General features: G+C 50.1%; 2 protein-coding genes across 36 annotated transcripts in view; both read right to left on the minus strand.

Annotated features, from left to right (window-relative positions):
* C14h4orf50 (similar to human chromosome 4 open reading frame 50) overlaps positions 1-8,581 on the minus strand; it is an 86,498-nt gene extending 77,917 nt beyond the window's left edge. For 2 of the 3 annotated variants that reach the window (XM_087582115.1, XM_087582116.1), the window contains exons 1-2: positions 6,581-8,581; positions 2,858-3,259 (exon numbers count right to left, since the gene is read on the minus strand). In XM_087582115.1, the coding sequence (XP_087438241.1) occupies positions 2,858-3,141 (284 nt within the window). In that variant the 5' untranslated portion in view covers positions 3,142-3,259; positions 6,581-8,581. 3 annotated transcript variants of the gene reach the window in all.
* Jakmip1 (janus kinase and microtubule interacting protein 1) overlaps positions 7,214-13,062 on the minus strand; it is a 120,594-nt gene continuing 114,745 nt past the window's right edge. For 20 of the 33 annotated variants that reach the window (XM_087583125.1, XM_087583123.1, XM_087583117.1 and 17 more), the window contains 2 exons: positions 9,770-9,814; positions 7,214-8,710 (listed from right to left, as the gene is read on the minus strand). In XM_087583125.1, coding sequence (XP_087439251.1) covers positions 8,606-8,710; positions 9,770-9,814 — 150 coding nt within the window. In that variant the 3' untranslated portion in view covers positions 7,214-8,605. 33 annotated transcript variants of the gene reach the window in all.

Genomic DNA, 13,062 nt, shown 5'->3' on the forward strand with positions numbered 1-13,062 from the left:
TAGGAGTCGAGGAGGAGTGCTTAGCTGAGGAACAAGGACCAACCAGCTAAGAGTCAGAGTTATAAAGGTATCTGGGTGTGACCCTACTAACAACTTGAGCTAAGCCTGAACCCTAATTTCCAGCCTCCAGAGCTATTAATCAACCACACCTGGGTTCCTGTTGTTTGGTTGTCTGTCTGTCTGTCTATCTGTCTGTCTGTCTGTCTGTCTGCTTTAGAAACACTATGTGAGTGCAGATGCATGCATGTGTGAGGCCATAGGTGGACATGAGGTGTCTTCCTCAACCACCCTCTACTTTTTATTTATTTATTTTGAAACAGAGCCTCCTCCAGAGTGAGAAACTCACTGGTTGTGTCCGCTGGCCAGTGAGCTCCACTGATCCTCCTCTGACACAGCACTATGGCTATAGTGTGTGCCACCCTTGCCCCTGGCTTTTATTTGCATGTGCAGGCTCTAAACTCAGGTCCTAGTGTTGCTACAACAGGCACTTCCCAGACTGAGCCATCTCTTTAGGCTGTTTTTAAGCCACCAAAAATCATGGATGCATGCCTACAATCTCAGCATCCTGGAGCAAAAGGATCAAGAGTTCAAGGCCGTCCACAGCTATAGTGAGAGACTAAGGCCAGCATAGGTTATGTGAAGTCCTGTCTCCAATCCCACTATGCTACCCCCAAGAAAAGGTGCCAAGTTTGTGCTGTTTGTCACAGCAGCACAGGAACACTGTACACTTGGGACCATGAAAAGGGTAAGAGATTTATTTTTTTTTCTGACTAAAATAATCACATGCGGTTTGTCAGCATGGTGCCACAGAAAGTACTGTGAATCTAAGAGGCTCTGCCGTGAATATATGGGCCCACAGTGGCCACAGGCTAGACTCCTGGGTACCTGGAATCAAGTCTTGCTGCCCTAAGGGAAGCATAGGCATAGTGACACACCATCCCCGGCCTTGGTGTCTCCTTCATAACAAAGGCAGAACATCTGTGAACATCTGGTGAGCACTTAGGTCTGACTCAGGGCAAGAGGGCCACAAGTGCCGAGGGTGACGTTGCTACATTAGGTCAGAAATGACTGCGAAGCATAGTTTGTCAAGATGGGAGTGGGCTGTTTCTTTCCAATCCATTTTCTAACAATTCAGCTGTGTTATTTTTATGTTTGATTCATTTCTTTTAATCAGTTAATTAGCTTCTTTTTTTGTTTCAGACAAGAGTTGACTCTGTAGACCAGGCTGGCCCATGAGTCACAGCAATCCTCTTGGCTCAGGCTCCTAAGCAGTGGGACTTCAGGTATGAGCCTCCTCACCCAGCTCTATTTCAATAATAATAATAATAATAATAATAATAATAATAAATACCTTTGTCATGTTAACACCTAATTATTTTAATTTTGTGTGTAGTCAGGTGACAATTTTATGGGGTTGATTTTGCCCTTCCACCATGAGGGTCCCAAGAATTGAACTCGTATCATCACGCTTGGTGGCAAGCACCATAGCCCAGTAGGGTATCTCACCAGCCCTGCACATTAACTCTGTGGCTGCAGCAAGTCCAGTGTGTACTCCCAGCTACTCACTGTTTCCTAGTGGACCAGACCCACCAGGAAGTCAGCCGGGCGTCTGCATTCCTAGTGGGCACTGCATTCCTAGTTTAGACACTACAGCTCTTCTTGTCCCTGCCTCTATAGTTCTCTCATCTGGGAAAGGAGGCAATAGAAGCAATAACATTCTATACGTCACAGGCCTCGAGAGAGTCAGCTGCAGAGGGGCCTCTGCCAAGGCATCCCACCTGACAATGCGTCCAAATCAATGAATGCACGACACAGACTGAAATCCGCTATGAGCCACAATGAACCTGTGCTCCTCTCATTAATTACCTGAGTGTCTGCTCACAGTGACAGAAAACATAACTAGCACACACAGACTCAAGAAACACCCACTGTCACTCCTTCTGGGCACCACGAGGAGAACAGAGTTCCTCTACCCAACCCATCACTCAGGATGTTCCCACCTTGTCACAGGCCTATAACAATACAGCCAGCTGACCATGGAAACTGCCTCTTGAGAGGAAGGAAGCAGGGAGGGAAGGACGGAGGGAGGGACGGAGGGAGGGGGTCTTGGATGTGACCAGGCAGCACAATGCTGTTCTAGGATATGCAAGGCCTTGAGTTCCAACCCCAGCACACTAAAGGAAGGGAAGACAGGAGGAGAGGGGAGTGGACGAGAGGAAAATGAGGTGGGGATGGGAGAAAAGGGAGAGCAGGTGGCATTAGGAAAAAGTTGAAGAGGATAGGGTTTGGGGAAAGCCCTAGATTCAAATGGCCATTCTGGGTCTGTGTTGAACCCACCAGGCAGCAGAGCCCATAGGAGAAGCTCGGCAGAGAGAAACAGCTGGGGGAGAGGAATCCTGTACCAAGATAATGGAGGAGCTGCTGGGAGGCCAGACAGAGATGACAGACAGCTAGTTCAACAACTCTGGAGTCACTTCTGTTCCTGGAGCTCAGGGACTACCCAGGGGAAACATGTGACCAAGGTTTGGGCCAAGCCACACAGCAGAAGATGGGCCCACAAAGAAGAGAGGCATGTATCATCTGGGCACAGACATAACAGAACGGAGGTGAGGGGAAGACCTGGGAAGACTGGGCTTCTCGCCTTCCCCCTCACCACAGGTGCTTGCCATTGACTGGACCAGCAGATGGTGATCAAGCACAGACAGAAGTGCGGGCAGATGACCCTTTGGGGCTGGGTCCACACCTCTGGTGAGCCTGGGACCTCAGCTGGAGACAGGGTTCAGAGGACCGTGTGCCGAGGGGAATTCATCTACGCCGCCCTCTCCCAACACAAGAGTGCTCACAGGGTTACACCCACCTGTTCCTCAGCCCCGACTCTGATATCACATGCTTGTCCACAGCTGCCAACAGCTTCCGCTCTGAGGATTCTAGCTGCTCCCTGAGCAACCCCGTGTCCAGGTCCAGGCTGCTGGCAGTTTCCAGAAGGCACCCCTGCTCCTTGTCCCTCTCCTCCACATCTCGGAAGACCCAGCAGGTGTCAATCTTCACATCCACATTTATCCCGTCAGAGCCATCGATGCTGGGAGCTCTGATGACGTAGCTGAAGCTTTTCTCAGTCCGTCTCTGGGCTGTTGGCTCCATCCCAGAAACATTTCACTGGCCCAGACTTAATAAAAATGGAACGAGTCTACAACATGAACTTTCTGGAAATTCTGAGGTGGCTATCGTGCCTTTGGATTGTCCCGGGGGGAAAAAAGTCCTTTGAGGAGAACAAGGACAGGTGGATTATTCATGAGTGGGTAGCTTGGGTTTCATCCATACAAACGTCATGCAATACGAACGAGGATCTCAGTTTACAAGCTGACCTGCTAGAACACAGCAAAGCTAGAACGAGGCTCAGACCAGCCACCGGGAATTAAATGCTTAGCAATGCACATAAAGAGGAAAAGGATGGCTTCCAGGGAGTACCATCAGGTTCTCCAAAGCAAACAAAGCTCGTTCCCAACCATAACAAATGAGGTTCCATGCTGCTGTCTGAGTATAGCACATACATACCAAGGACCTAGAGTCTGCCAGGCAAAGAAGGTGGGAAATAAATGCCAAACCGAGAGGTCTCTCCAACCTACCTCATCCAGTTGTCCTGGTGACCCTATGAGGGAGGCATCCTTGTGCCCATTTTAGAGATGGCAAAATCAAAAGACCTCAGAAGGCGGAAGCGCCTGTCCAAACCCTACAGATGGGAAGGAACAGCCTGGTCTGACTCTACACTGAGAATGCATGGTGTAGCCCAGGAGCTGCGAGATCCAGTGTGGAATGAAACTGGCCTTTGGGTAGCAGAAAACAAGTGTCCTGGAGCTCAGGGTGGGGGAAGGGATCCGGAGGATGAGAAAAGCAGGAATGGCAGGGAGGGAGCAGCAGGCAGATGTAAGCAGAGATCTTTGGAGTGGGGACAAGCACCAGGCCACAGCCAATAGGATAGGAGTGGCTGGCCACATGACACACAGAAGGGCTCACACTCGCACAGGTACTCAGGGTCTCGGACATCTCACTGTTAGCATGGGGCAGTCACAGCCATTCAGAACCAAGGAGATGGCTGGTCTAAGGCAACATCAAAGGATCTACAGGGAAAAAAAAACCTGAGGTCATCAACCACACAGGACCAGGCAGAGAGGTAACAGAACAGTACTATAAAATAAGAGGGTCTGCGTCCCAAGAAAATAAAGGGAGAGGTTTCTTAGCACGTTGTCTTCAGAGCACGCAAATGTGTCCATTTCTGAAGTAATGACCCCGGGACCCAAAGGAAACTGTATCTCCCACTCCCCCACCTCTGCACACGGCCGTGCATTCACTCTCTCCCCATTTCCCAGCCTTCCCAGTACAATTGCCTCTTGCCATAAAGACAGACATTTACTGTAGCTCTTTGTATAAACTCACCTAATGAAGTCAGAGAGTTACCCAGCTTACCAGTGGAGGAACTTGGGGTGACCCATCCTGGGAAAGAAGCAGCTATGGTCTTAGGGCCCAGTGGGATTTGTCTAGAAATCATGTATAGCCCACCCCGAGCGTCCTGTAGGTACCCCTCTGGGTTGCTTGGGATGTACCTCACTCTGGCTCTGCGCTCTTCAACAATGAAGTCATGTCAGTGGCTCCCCTTTCTACCTTTGTAGAGAGGCCTTCAGAGTTCCCAACAGTAGATCTCTGGGGATACAGGGGTTGTGAAGAGCTGCAGCCGAGTTGGGGCAGGTAGAATTGGCCAAGTGAAACACTGGCCTTAAAGGGACAGAAGATCAACTCAGATCATAGGTGCTGGGCCTTACTCCTCGGGTTTGAGTCCTGTCCCGGGTATGAATCTGGACAAATTACTGAGTGTCTCATAAAAGGAACTCCAGACACTGTGTCTGTGAGAGAACACATGAATGAATTCACACAGCTTGCTCAGAGAGCCCAGCACATCCTCAGGCTAAATACTGGCATGGTGACTCTTCCTGTCCACTGTCAGCTGTCTGGATTGTGACCAGACTTCCTGCTTAACTGCTGCAGTGTACTGGACACCTTGCAAACTGACACCACACACAATAAATAGTTCTTTCCCCTACCATGGGTAGGATTCCCCAAGTACCTAGCATGTGAGCCCCAGGAATACTGGTCACAAGAGGCTACCGGCCATGGGAAGATGACTGTCAGCTGAAGGCAGCGGGCTCTTCCTGGTGACTCACCAAGACAGAGGGGAAAGAAGGTAGAGCTGGGAAGATTGAAGAGAAATGGATGCTGGGTAGAGGCCTGAGCCTGGGGCCACCAGTTTTCCTTGAGAGACAGCCCTCAAGAGTGGCTATAAGGACAGAGACCGATGATGCCTTAGGAGACATGATTGAGAGATAGTCACAGAAAGGACACGGGCCATGATCATAGCACCCAGCTTAAAACCTTGGCCTTGAAGTGAATGAATAAGGAGGGGAAGGGGCAGGTTCAGCCTTGGAAACCCTACTCCTTCTACCAGAATAGGGCTCCAGACACATTTTGGGGTCTGCAGAAATCCCTAGGAGGTTTTTGGTTTTTGGGGGGGTGTTTGATTGGTTGGTTTGTTTTGGTGTGTTTGGGGGTTTTTGTTTGTTTGTTTGTTGTTGTTGTTGACAATTTGGTAGAGGAAAAAGACACCAAAGTGCCAATTTGGGGCTTCCTTAACAAGCTGAGGCCAAGCATGAGAAATAGAAAAGCAACCCATTTGTATGGTACTGGGAATGCCAGGACCCTGGTGGCCACCCGGCTAGCAAATCCAAAGGAAACAGCAGCCATATAAACCTGACCTTCGGGAAGAAAGACAAGGAGGAAGCAGGCTACACCTCTTCAGGGAACATGACCTTGGTTAGGGACCTCAAGCATGCCAGAGCATGTAGTCCCTGCCTAGCCAGGGTAGGAAGCAACTGGGAGGGTCTCAGGCTGGATGGACTCCGTGTGGAACTGAGCTAGGACACAGGCCCAGCTTTCTGCACAGCACATGGATGGGGGTGGGACTCTACACTGTGCTAAGCAGGAGACATTGACTGAGAACTACCCCATGACCAGCTATAGATCAAGCAAAGTGAAGAGGACCTGGTAGGACATAGGTCTTTCGGCCTTAGGGGTACCCTCGTTTTTAAAGCTCAAGCCCCCCAAGTCCTCAGCTCATCCAGTCACCTACCCCAGCCCTGGCCTCCCCACTCAGCCCCTACAGGCTGCAGCAATGACAGCCTAGCCTTGATTCCTCAGCTTCTCTTCCTGCTCAAGATCACATGCCACTGGCTTACTGGGCTACAGAAGTGAAACCTCATGTTTGAAGACTTCATAGGCTGAGTTATGGACCTCATCCTCCTAGCGAGTCTGGAAGAAGAGTCAAGAAAAATTCTACCTGCCTTCCTGTCTACAGAAGAGTGTAGCCTTGGCTTTGGAGGTTGACTTAGTAGCTCTGCTCCCCTGAAAACTACACAGGCATTCGGTGGCAAGAGCTCTGAGACTCTGCCTCCCAGTAGGGGCTCTCACAGCAATGCCTAAGATAAGGACAAGGGATTCTGGGTCTTGAAAGGGACTCTGGAAGCTTGCACACCTGTCTGTGTGAGCTGCATTCTCAGGCCAGAGTGGCTTCCTGGGGGTAGAAGGGAGTGGACGCTGGCCCCAACTGAGCAACGTGGATATTCCTGGGAAGACCACTCCATGAGAGTCTCAGATCCTTGTTCCTGCCGGCCGCTGTTGGGATGTCAGAGGGCCTGTGGAATGATGCAGGTCCACCCATCCCGCTGTGGTCACAGAAGTTCTTCCACCAGGCATGGCCTGGGATCTGTCCATTGTGTCCCTCGGAGTCACAAGGACACTGTCTGCAGCAGGGAAATGACTGAGCTGGGAGTGCCCAGACAAGTCTGACTGCAGAGTTAAGGCCACTGTCACATAAGGTGTTGAGTGAAAAAGCCAGGCAGACAGGGAGGCTGCCCTCTCTCTCACAGTAGGTAGGGACAGAAGGTACAAGGACCACTCTCCAGCATAGCCTGCAGAGATTCTAGACAGATGGTTGTGGGGACAGAGTGGTGGGCTTCTCCTTGACCCTCTGGGATGCCCCAGGATGACTGTCTACAGAAGCCAGTTGAATAGTGCCCCCCTGCATCTCCTATCAGAGAAAGCAGACATATTTTCCAATTTCCTGACTGGTGCCCATACTCCTGCTACTCAAGGACTCAGATGTCTGTTGTCAAGGATAGGTTCCTTGGGATTTAATTAAGCCACTAGGTATTGGTAAGTCGCAGAGGCTGGGCTTGTGGGTCATGGGTGTTGGGGAACTCAGAATTCAGCAGAGAGTCAACACTTCTGAGCCATCCTGCCGTGTTTGCTTCAAGCTGGAGACGTCATATCTGCTGGCACGACCTCCTGTCTGGACAGCCCCTCTTCTGTTCAGAGCTCTGTCTTTGCATCTCTGTCTTTGGACCTGGCTTCCCTCCAATGTCAGGTCCCTGCTCCATAGTTCCCTTAATGGGCCTGATCTGAACTCTAATCATTCTGCTTGCTTCCAGGAAGTCATGGCGCTACCCACTTGGTCCTGTAACTACACAGCAAGAGGCTTCAAGTGGCTGCTGCTGCCACGTCCCCTCTCGACTCACCACAGACTCCTCCACATCCTTTTCCACACTGTCAACCTGAGGGCTAACATTCTCTCCACCCCGAGTTTGAAAGAGTATAGCCACATAGGCAGATACCTTTTGGAGGTGCCCTACCTGCTCCAGATTGACAGGAGCATCCCAAAATTACTTCTTGGGAAATTTCCTCTGGAAGTCAACTTCCAGCATCTAGTTCTCAGTGAACTTAGGGTACACCACCCCTGCGCTACCCCCTGTGCTCTGGGAGGCTCCAACACCCGAGGAGAAGACTCTGCTCTCCACCAAGTATCCTGGGAAGTGAAGGCTTTCTATGGTAAAGGGTGCCCATGGCTTCAGACCTCGGAACTCAGAGCCTCTGGGTACTGCACTACCAGCCCGAGCCCCTTTTCAGGATGCCCCTACACATTACAACAGATAGCTTAGGTCTGTTTTCTCAGTCCTCGCTCTTCCCTGGTCTGGGGCACAGCCATGTTCTGGGACTTATGCAGTGTCACACCTATGTGAGTGTCAGAACCTTCAGCTTTTCTCAGAAGTCTACAATGCACAGGGTTCCCCACGTTGGCGACTCTAACTCTCCCTTGCTGGTCACCAGCTGCAAGTCCAGCTGTGCATGGCCTCAGAGGTTTCGTTGGTTACTCTGACAGACAGAATCCAGAAGAACACACTCAGTCCATGGAGATTTATGTACACAGGGCAGAGGGGCTGTCTGAGTCCATCTAGGCACATGTAATGCCTTCAGGGAGACACACAGCATGGACACAGGGCCTGTGCCTATTCCCCAAGGCAGCAGCTCCCATGTCCTGGGTTTCCACTAATTGCACTTAAATTTCTGCCATCCAGATCCACCTTTGCCCTTGGCTCTTGGAGACGTCACAGTGGGGATACTGGGGAGGCTTGCCATTGTCCTGCAGAATTCCACAGCAGAGGCTGGCCAGGTCCCCAGGCCTCCCCTTCAAGTGACTGTCAATTGTGCATAAGTTCTGTGTTCAGGCTCCGGATTTTGAATAGCTTTGTTGCACTGTTGGATTTTGGTTTGAGTGAGGATGGGGCACCACGGGGACTCGGGTGATTCCAGAAATTCGTTGTCTAGCCTGTAAGATTAATAGATTATTTGAAGTGAAACAAAAATCAAAGGTTAATAAGAGTGAAGGGGGCCCTGGTAGATCTTCAAGCCCACACCATCCTGATCTCTCTTGATAGTTGTTCAAAGAACCTCCTCAAAAACCCAGAAAAAGGGAGCAGGATTTGGATAGCCCCAGAACTTCATCAATGGAACATGGTGTGAGCTGTCTCCCAGACGCCAGGATAACCCTTTATTCTCTATGTATGCAATGACCAAACATCACATGCCTGGATATGTCCCAGGCAATGGGGAATAGAAGGTACCTAACTTAAGCCCTTGTAAGCTAGTGTCATAGTCAGGGACATCGCTAAGGACATTGGGGGTCCATCTAGGGATCTAGTAGGTCTCAGGGGTATCCTGGAGTTCAAGGATGCTCAGACTAGGCTAGATTGACAGTCAAGACTCCAAAATTCAGAGGCCCTGGCAGATACCAGCCTGAGTATGGGCACTTAGCACCAGGAAAGTATAGAAAGACTGAAAGCTAAGTGCTTGGACACAAGGGACCAACAGCTAGGGTAGGACCCGATCCTGGGATGCCTTCATTCTTTGGGTCTCTGATTAGAGTAGGGCATCATATCTGGGTGTGCAGATTGAGATCCAGAGGTGAGAAGTCAGGGACGTCTGTTCCCTGGACACTGTGCAGTCTCATTCAGGAGCTGGCCTCATGAGCCACTGGTTTGTCAGTCTCCTGATTCTCTACCCTGAAGGTCATTTGCTTTGGACCTGACAGGAGATATGCACAGAGCAGGAACTACGCCAGACTGGAGATGGCTTTGAGAATGGGACAGAAACTCAGTGGATGAAATGACATGGACCTCTGTTTCTCAGTAATCCTCACCATGTGCCTCTAGAGCAGGACCCCAAGGACCCAGGAACCACACAGCCCCTGAGGAGACGAAGTGGAAGAATCCAGAACAAGGTTGCTTTCAAGGATCCTCATCTCCCAAGGAGCAGCACAGCCAGAGGGGAGTCAATCTCCCCTCTCAACCAGCTTTGCCTCAGCCAATAGGAAGGAAAGGATACACACCCGAGTTCTCGGCGCATGGGAGTCTTCAAGGCCACAGAATGAATGCTAGTGAGAAAAACAAAAAAAGGAACAAAAACTATAACATAAGACCAAAAGAAAACAGGAAGAGAAAAGAAAAGGGGGGAAAAAAGGAAAGAAAAAAGAAAAAAAGATGTGAGATGTGACATGGAATCCAGCGACAGTATCTTACTATGACACTAGGGGCAGCAGAGAGAGGCGCGGAGGGCTGCCAATAGGAAGTGCTGATTGCCCCCTCCAGTGCTCAGTGGGGTATCCCTACACGTTTACCAGGTATCCCACCAATCCAGGCTGCTGGATGAGATCTATGCCCTGTCAGAGACTTTGAGGGATACAGGTAAGGCCGCACAGGGGAAGGACCTGCAGACAAGCAATCCTTCCTGACGCTGACCCTTGCGAGAGATCTGTTAATATTTAAAACACCGTGTGCCTTTTACCGGTCGACTTTAGAAAAATGTTGCTGGGGAAAAAAATAACCTCACAAAACCAGAAAAGACAGATGATTTAGTTCAAAAGAACATTTTTTTTTCTTAATCTGCTTGTGACTTGCCCTGTTTAAACAGAATCAGTAGTCTTTAGAGGAAGCATATATGACCATCACTTGGGAATTAAAAAAAAAAAAAAATCCTCACCGAACAAGGTCATAGCTTCCTATGTTGTTTGTAGAGAAAAGTGAAAATCCAAATAACATCAACACTTTCTTCTATCCAATCTTAGGATCAAGAGCTGTGAGGGGTCCCTCTAAACCCAGTATACTTCACGTTCTACATGGGGAAACTGAGGCTCAGGAGGAGGAGGGTTTAGTGAGACCATTCAGTGGATTGTGAATAAGACTGGCTATGGTAGGAGAGAAAGATCATGAGTCACCGTTGATGGCACCAGAGTTTCTCATGATCACATGCAGGGAGGGACTGGGAGGACCTACAGGTAACAGTTAGGCCTGTGAACACCCTCAGCCATTCCTGCTGTGTGTTTGGCCTGGGCATATCCCCCTGGGAAAATGGAGACAGAGCGGTCCACAAATCCGCTCTGAGAAAGTCTAAGAGACCAGAAAAACAGTCCAAGAGACAACCAGGTGCTTCCCCACGAGGCATAGCCAGTGCACCCGGTCAGCCAGATTTCTGACGTTACTATCTGTGTATATGTACATGTGTTGTGTGAGGGTTGGCACACATGTTACAGGTGTGCATGCATGAGCGTAGGGCAGAGGACACGCTCAAAGTTCATTCCTTAGCCACTGTCCTCTTCGGGTTTTTGAGACAGGATCTCACTGACCTGGAAGTCACCAGTTACACCAAACCCTCTGACTGAGAGTCCCCAAACTGCCTTGTCTCTACCTCACCAGCACTGGGTTTCTAACCGTGCCCCACCTCACCAGCACTGCTCTTGCTGTGAGTGGTGGGAACTCATCAAGCACAGTTAAGGGATCAAGCACTGGGAATGTTCGCAAAGCAAGCACTTCACTGACTGAGGCATTTCCCGACTCCCCATTTTCAACATTTTAATGGGTGACATCCCCTGTGGCCATGTTTGTACAGTTGTTACATCTATCTATGACCCTCAAGGTGCCTATGGATGGAAAGTCAGACAGAGTTCATCTTCCCCAACCTCCCCCTACCCCTCCACTGTCTGCTAATGGAGTCCTTGCTGCCACCCAGAGAGGCAAAGAGTCTTGTCTCAAAGCAGTAAGAAGCCGTCTACTTACAGCCCCAGGATCTCAGGCTACCCTGAGCCCAGCCACGGAGCCAAGGGATTCTCAGTTGGATCGACCTGCCATTCCCCTTAGGACTTCTCAACAGTCCTGGAGGATTGAGGGGGGCTGGGCACCTGCCAGATGGAACTCTGGGACCTAGCACAGCTACTCAAAGGGTTTCCCAGTTGGAACTGATGGGAAAACCCAGGTAGCTATGGCCTGGACACGGACCTCTGGTGCCCCCTGCAGACACAGCGAAGGATGAACCCAGAACTCCATACAGGACGAGACTGGTGATTGCCCTGTTTGAATTTAGCTTCTCAAGAATATATCCATTCCACAAGGAGTCTCAAGAAGTGTTTTCTCTTTCTCTCCCCCATCCACTACTTAGTATTTGACAACCACCAGGAAGGCTGCCCCGCTGATGAGGAGCCTCAAACTGCTGTCTGGTAACTTCCAGTGGCTTGTCCCTGCTGTCCCTGGACAGTCAAGTTCCTTTCCTACAAGGTGGCCTGGCATGTTTCAGCCCAGAAGTGGCCTTTGTCTTTCTTTCTGGGCTTTCGCATATCCTCCTTTAGGATCCAGACAGGGTCTTCTCAGGCACTCTAGCCTTACCTCAAAAAGTAGGCTGACCCAGAAGGCCCGTGCCTCTCCCCATGGGTGTCCTCACCACCCCACAGATATAAGGGCAACTACTGCCTTTCTTTGACATAAGCTATGCATACAACTTCTCCCCAGACTTGTCTAAGGCCACCCCACTTTCTGCCTCGGAGAAAGGGATGAGTGAAGTTCTACCTGTCCTCAAGGGATAGACAGTCAGGAGATGTTGTCACAGGAAGTAGCAAAGATCATAGTAAAGCCACCTTGCCTGTGTGGTCTTCAACTAGCCTTTCAGTCTGCCTAGGTCAGCAGCACAGGGTGGCTACCAGCATCCACAGAACCCTGGCTGTCTCTTCTGGGATGAGTGCAAGTGTTTGTCTCCCGGTTCCCCCCTTTCTGGATATTGGTCCACCATTTTTCACTCCTGTGGATGCTTTCCAAAATCTTAAGCAAAGACTCTTAAAAGTCCTAATTTGCAGCTCAGGCTGGCCTTGAATTTGTAGTCCTCTTGACTGCCTCTTAACTACTGGGATTACAGGTGTGAACCACAACCATGCCCAGCCTCGAGAGGATTCATTTTTACATTTTTTTCAGCAAAAGGGCTTGTCTCAAACAACTCACTCTACCACTTCCCAGAGTTAAACTGGGTCTGGGAGTAGTTTTTGTTGTTGTTGTTGTTGGACACTATTGTTTATGTGTGTGTGTACACATGAGTGCAGTGACCACATAAGCTAGAAGAGGGCATCAGATCCCCATGGAGCTATGGTTACCGTATTTGTGAACTGCCCAAGCCACTGAGCCATCTCTTCAGGCTGATAGGCACGGCTTTTGATATATCTACTGTTGTGCTGTGTGACGCCTGCAGTCGTGACTGAACAGCTGAGGGCATCTGTGTGTTCCTCTGCTATCGCGTGTATGTTTTCTCCCAGGAATTCTGCTTAGTCTGTGATGCTGTGTTTGTCCTCTAGCTTCACCAAGCACA

Source organism: Rattus norvegicus, chromosome 14 (genome assembly GCF_021556685.1).
Source record: "Rattus norvegicus strain SHRSP/BbbUtx chromosome 14, alternate assembly SHRSP_T2T, whole genome shotgun sequence".
Taxonomy (NCBI): domain Eukaryota; kingdom Metazoa; phylum Chordata; class Mammalia; order Rodentia; family Muridae; genus Rattus; species Rattus norvegicus.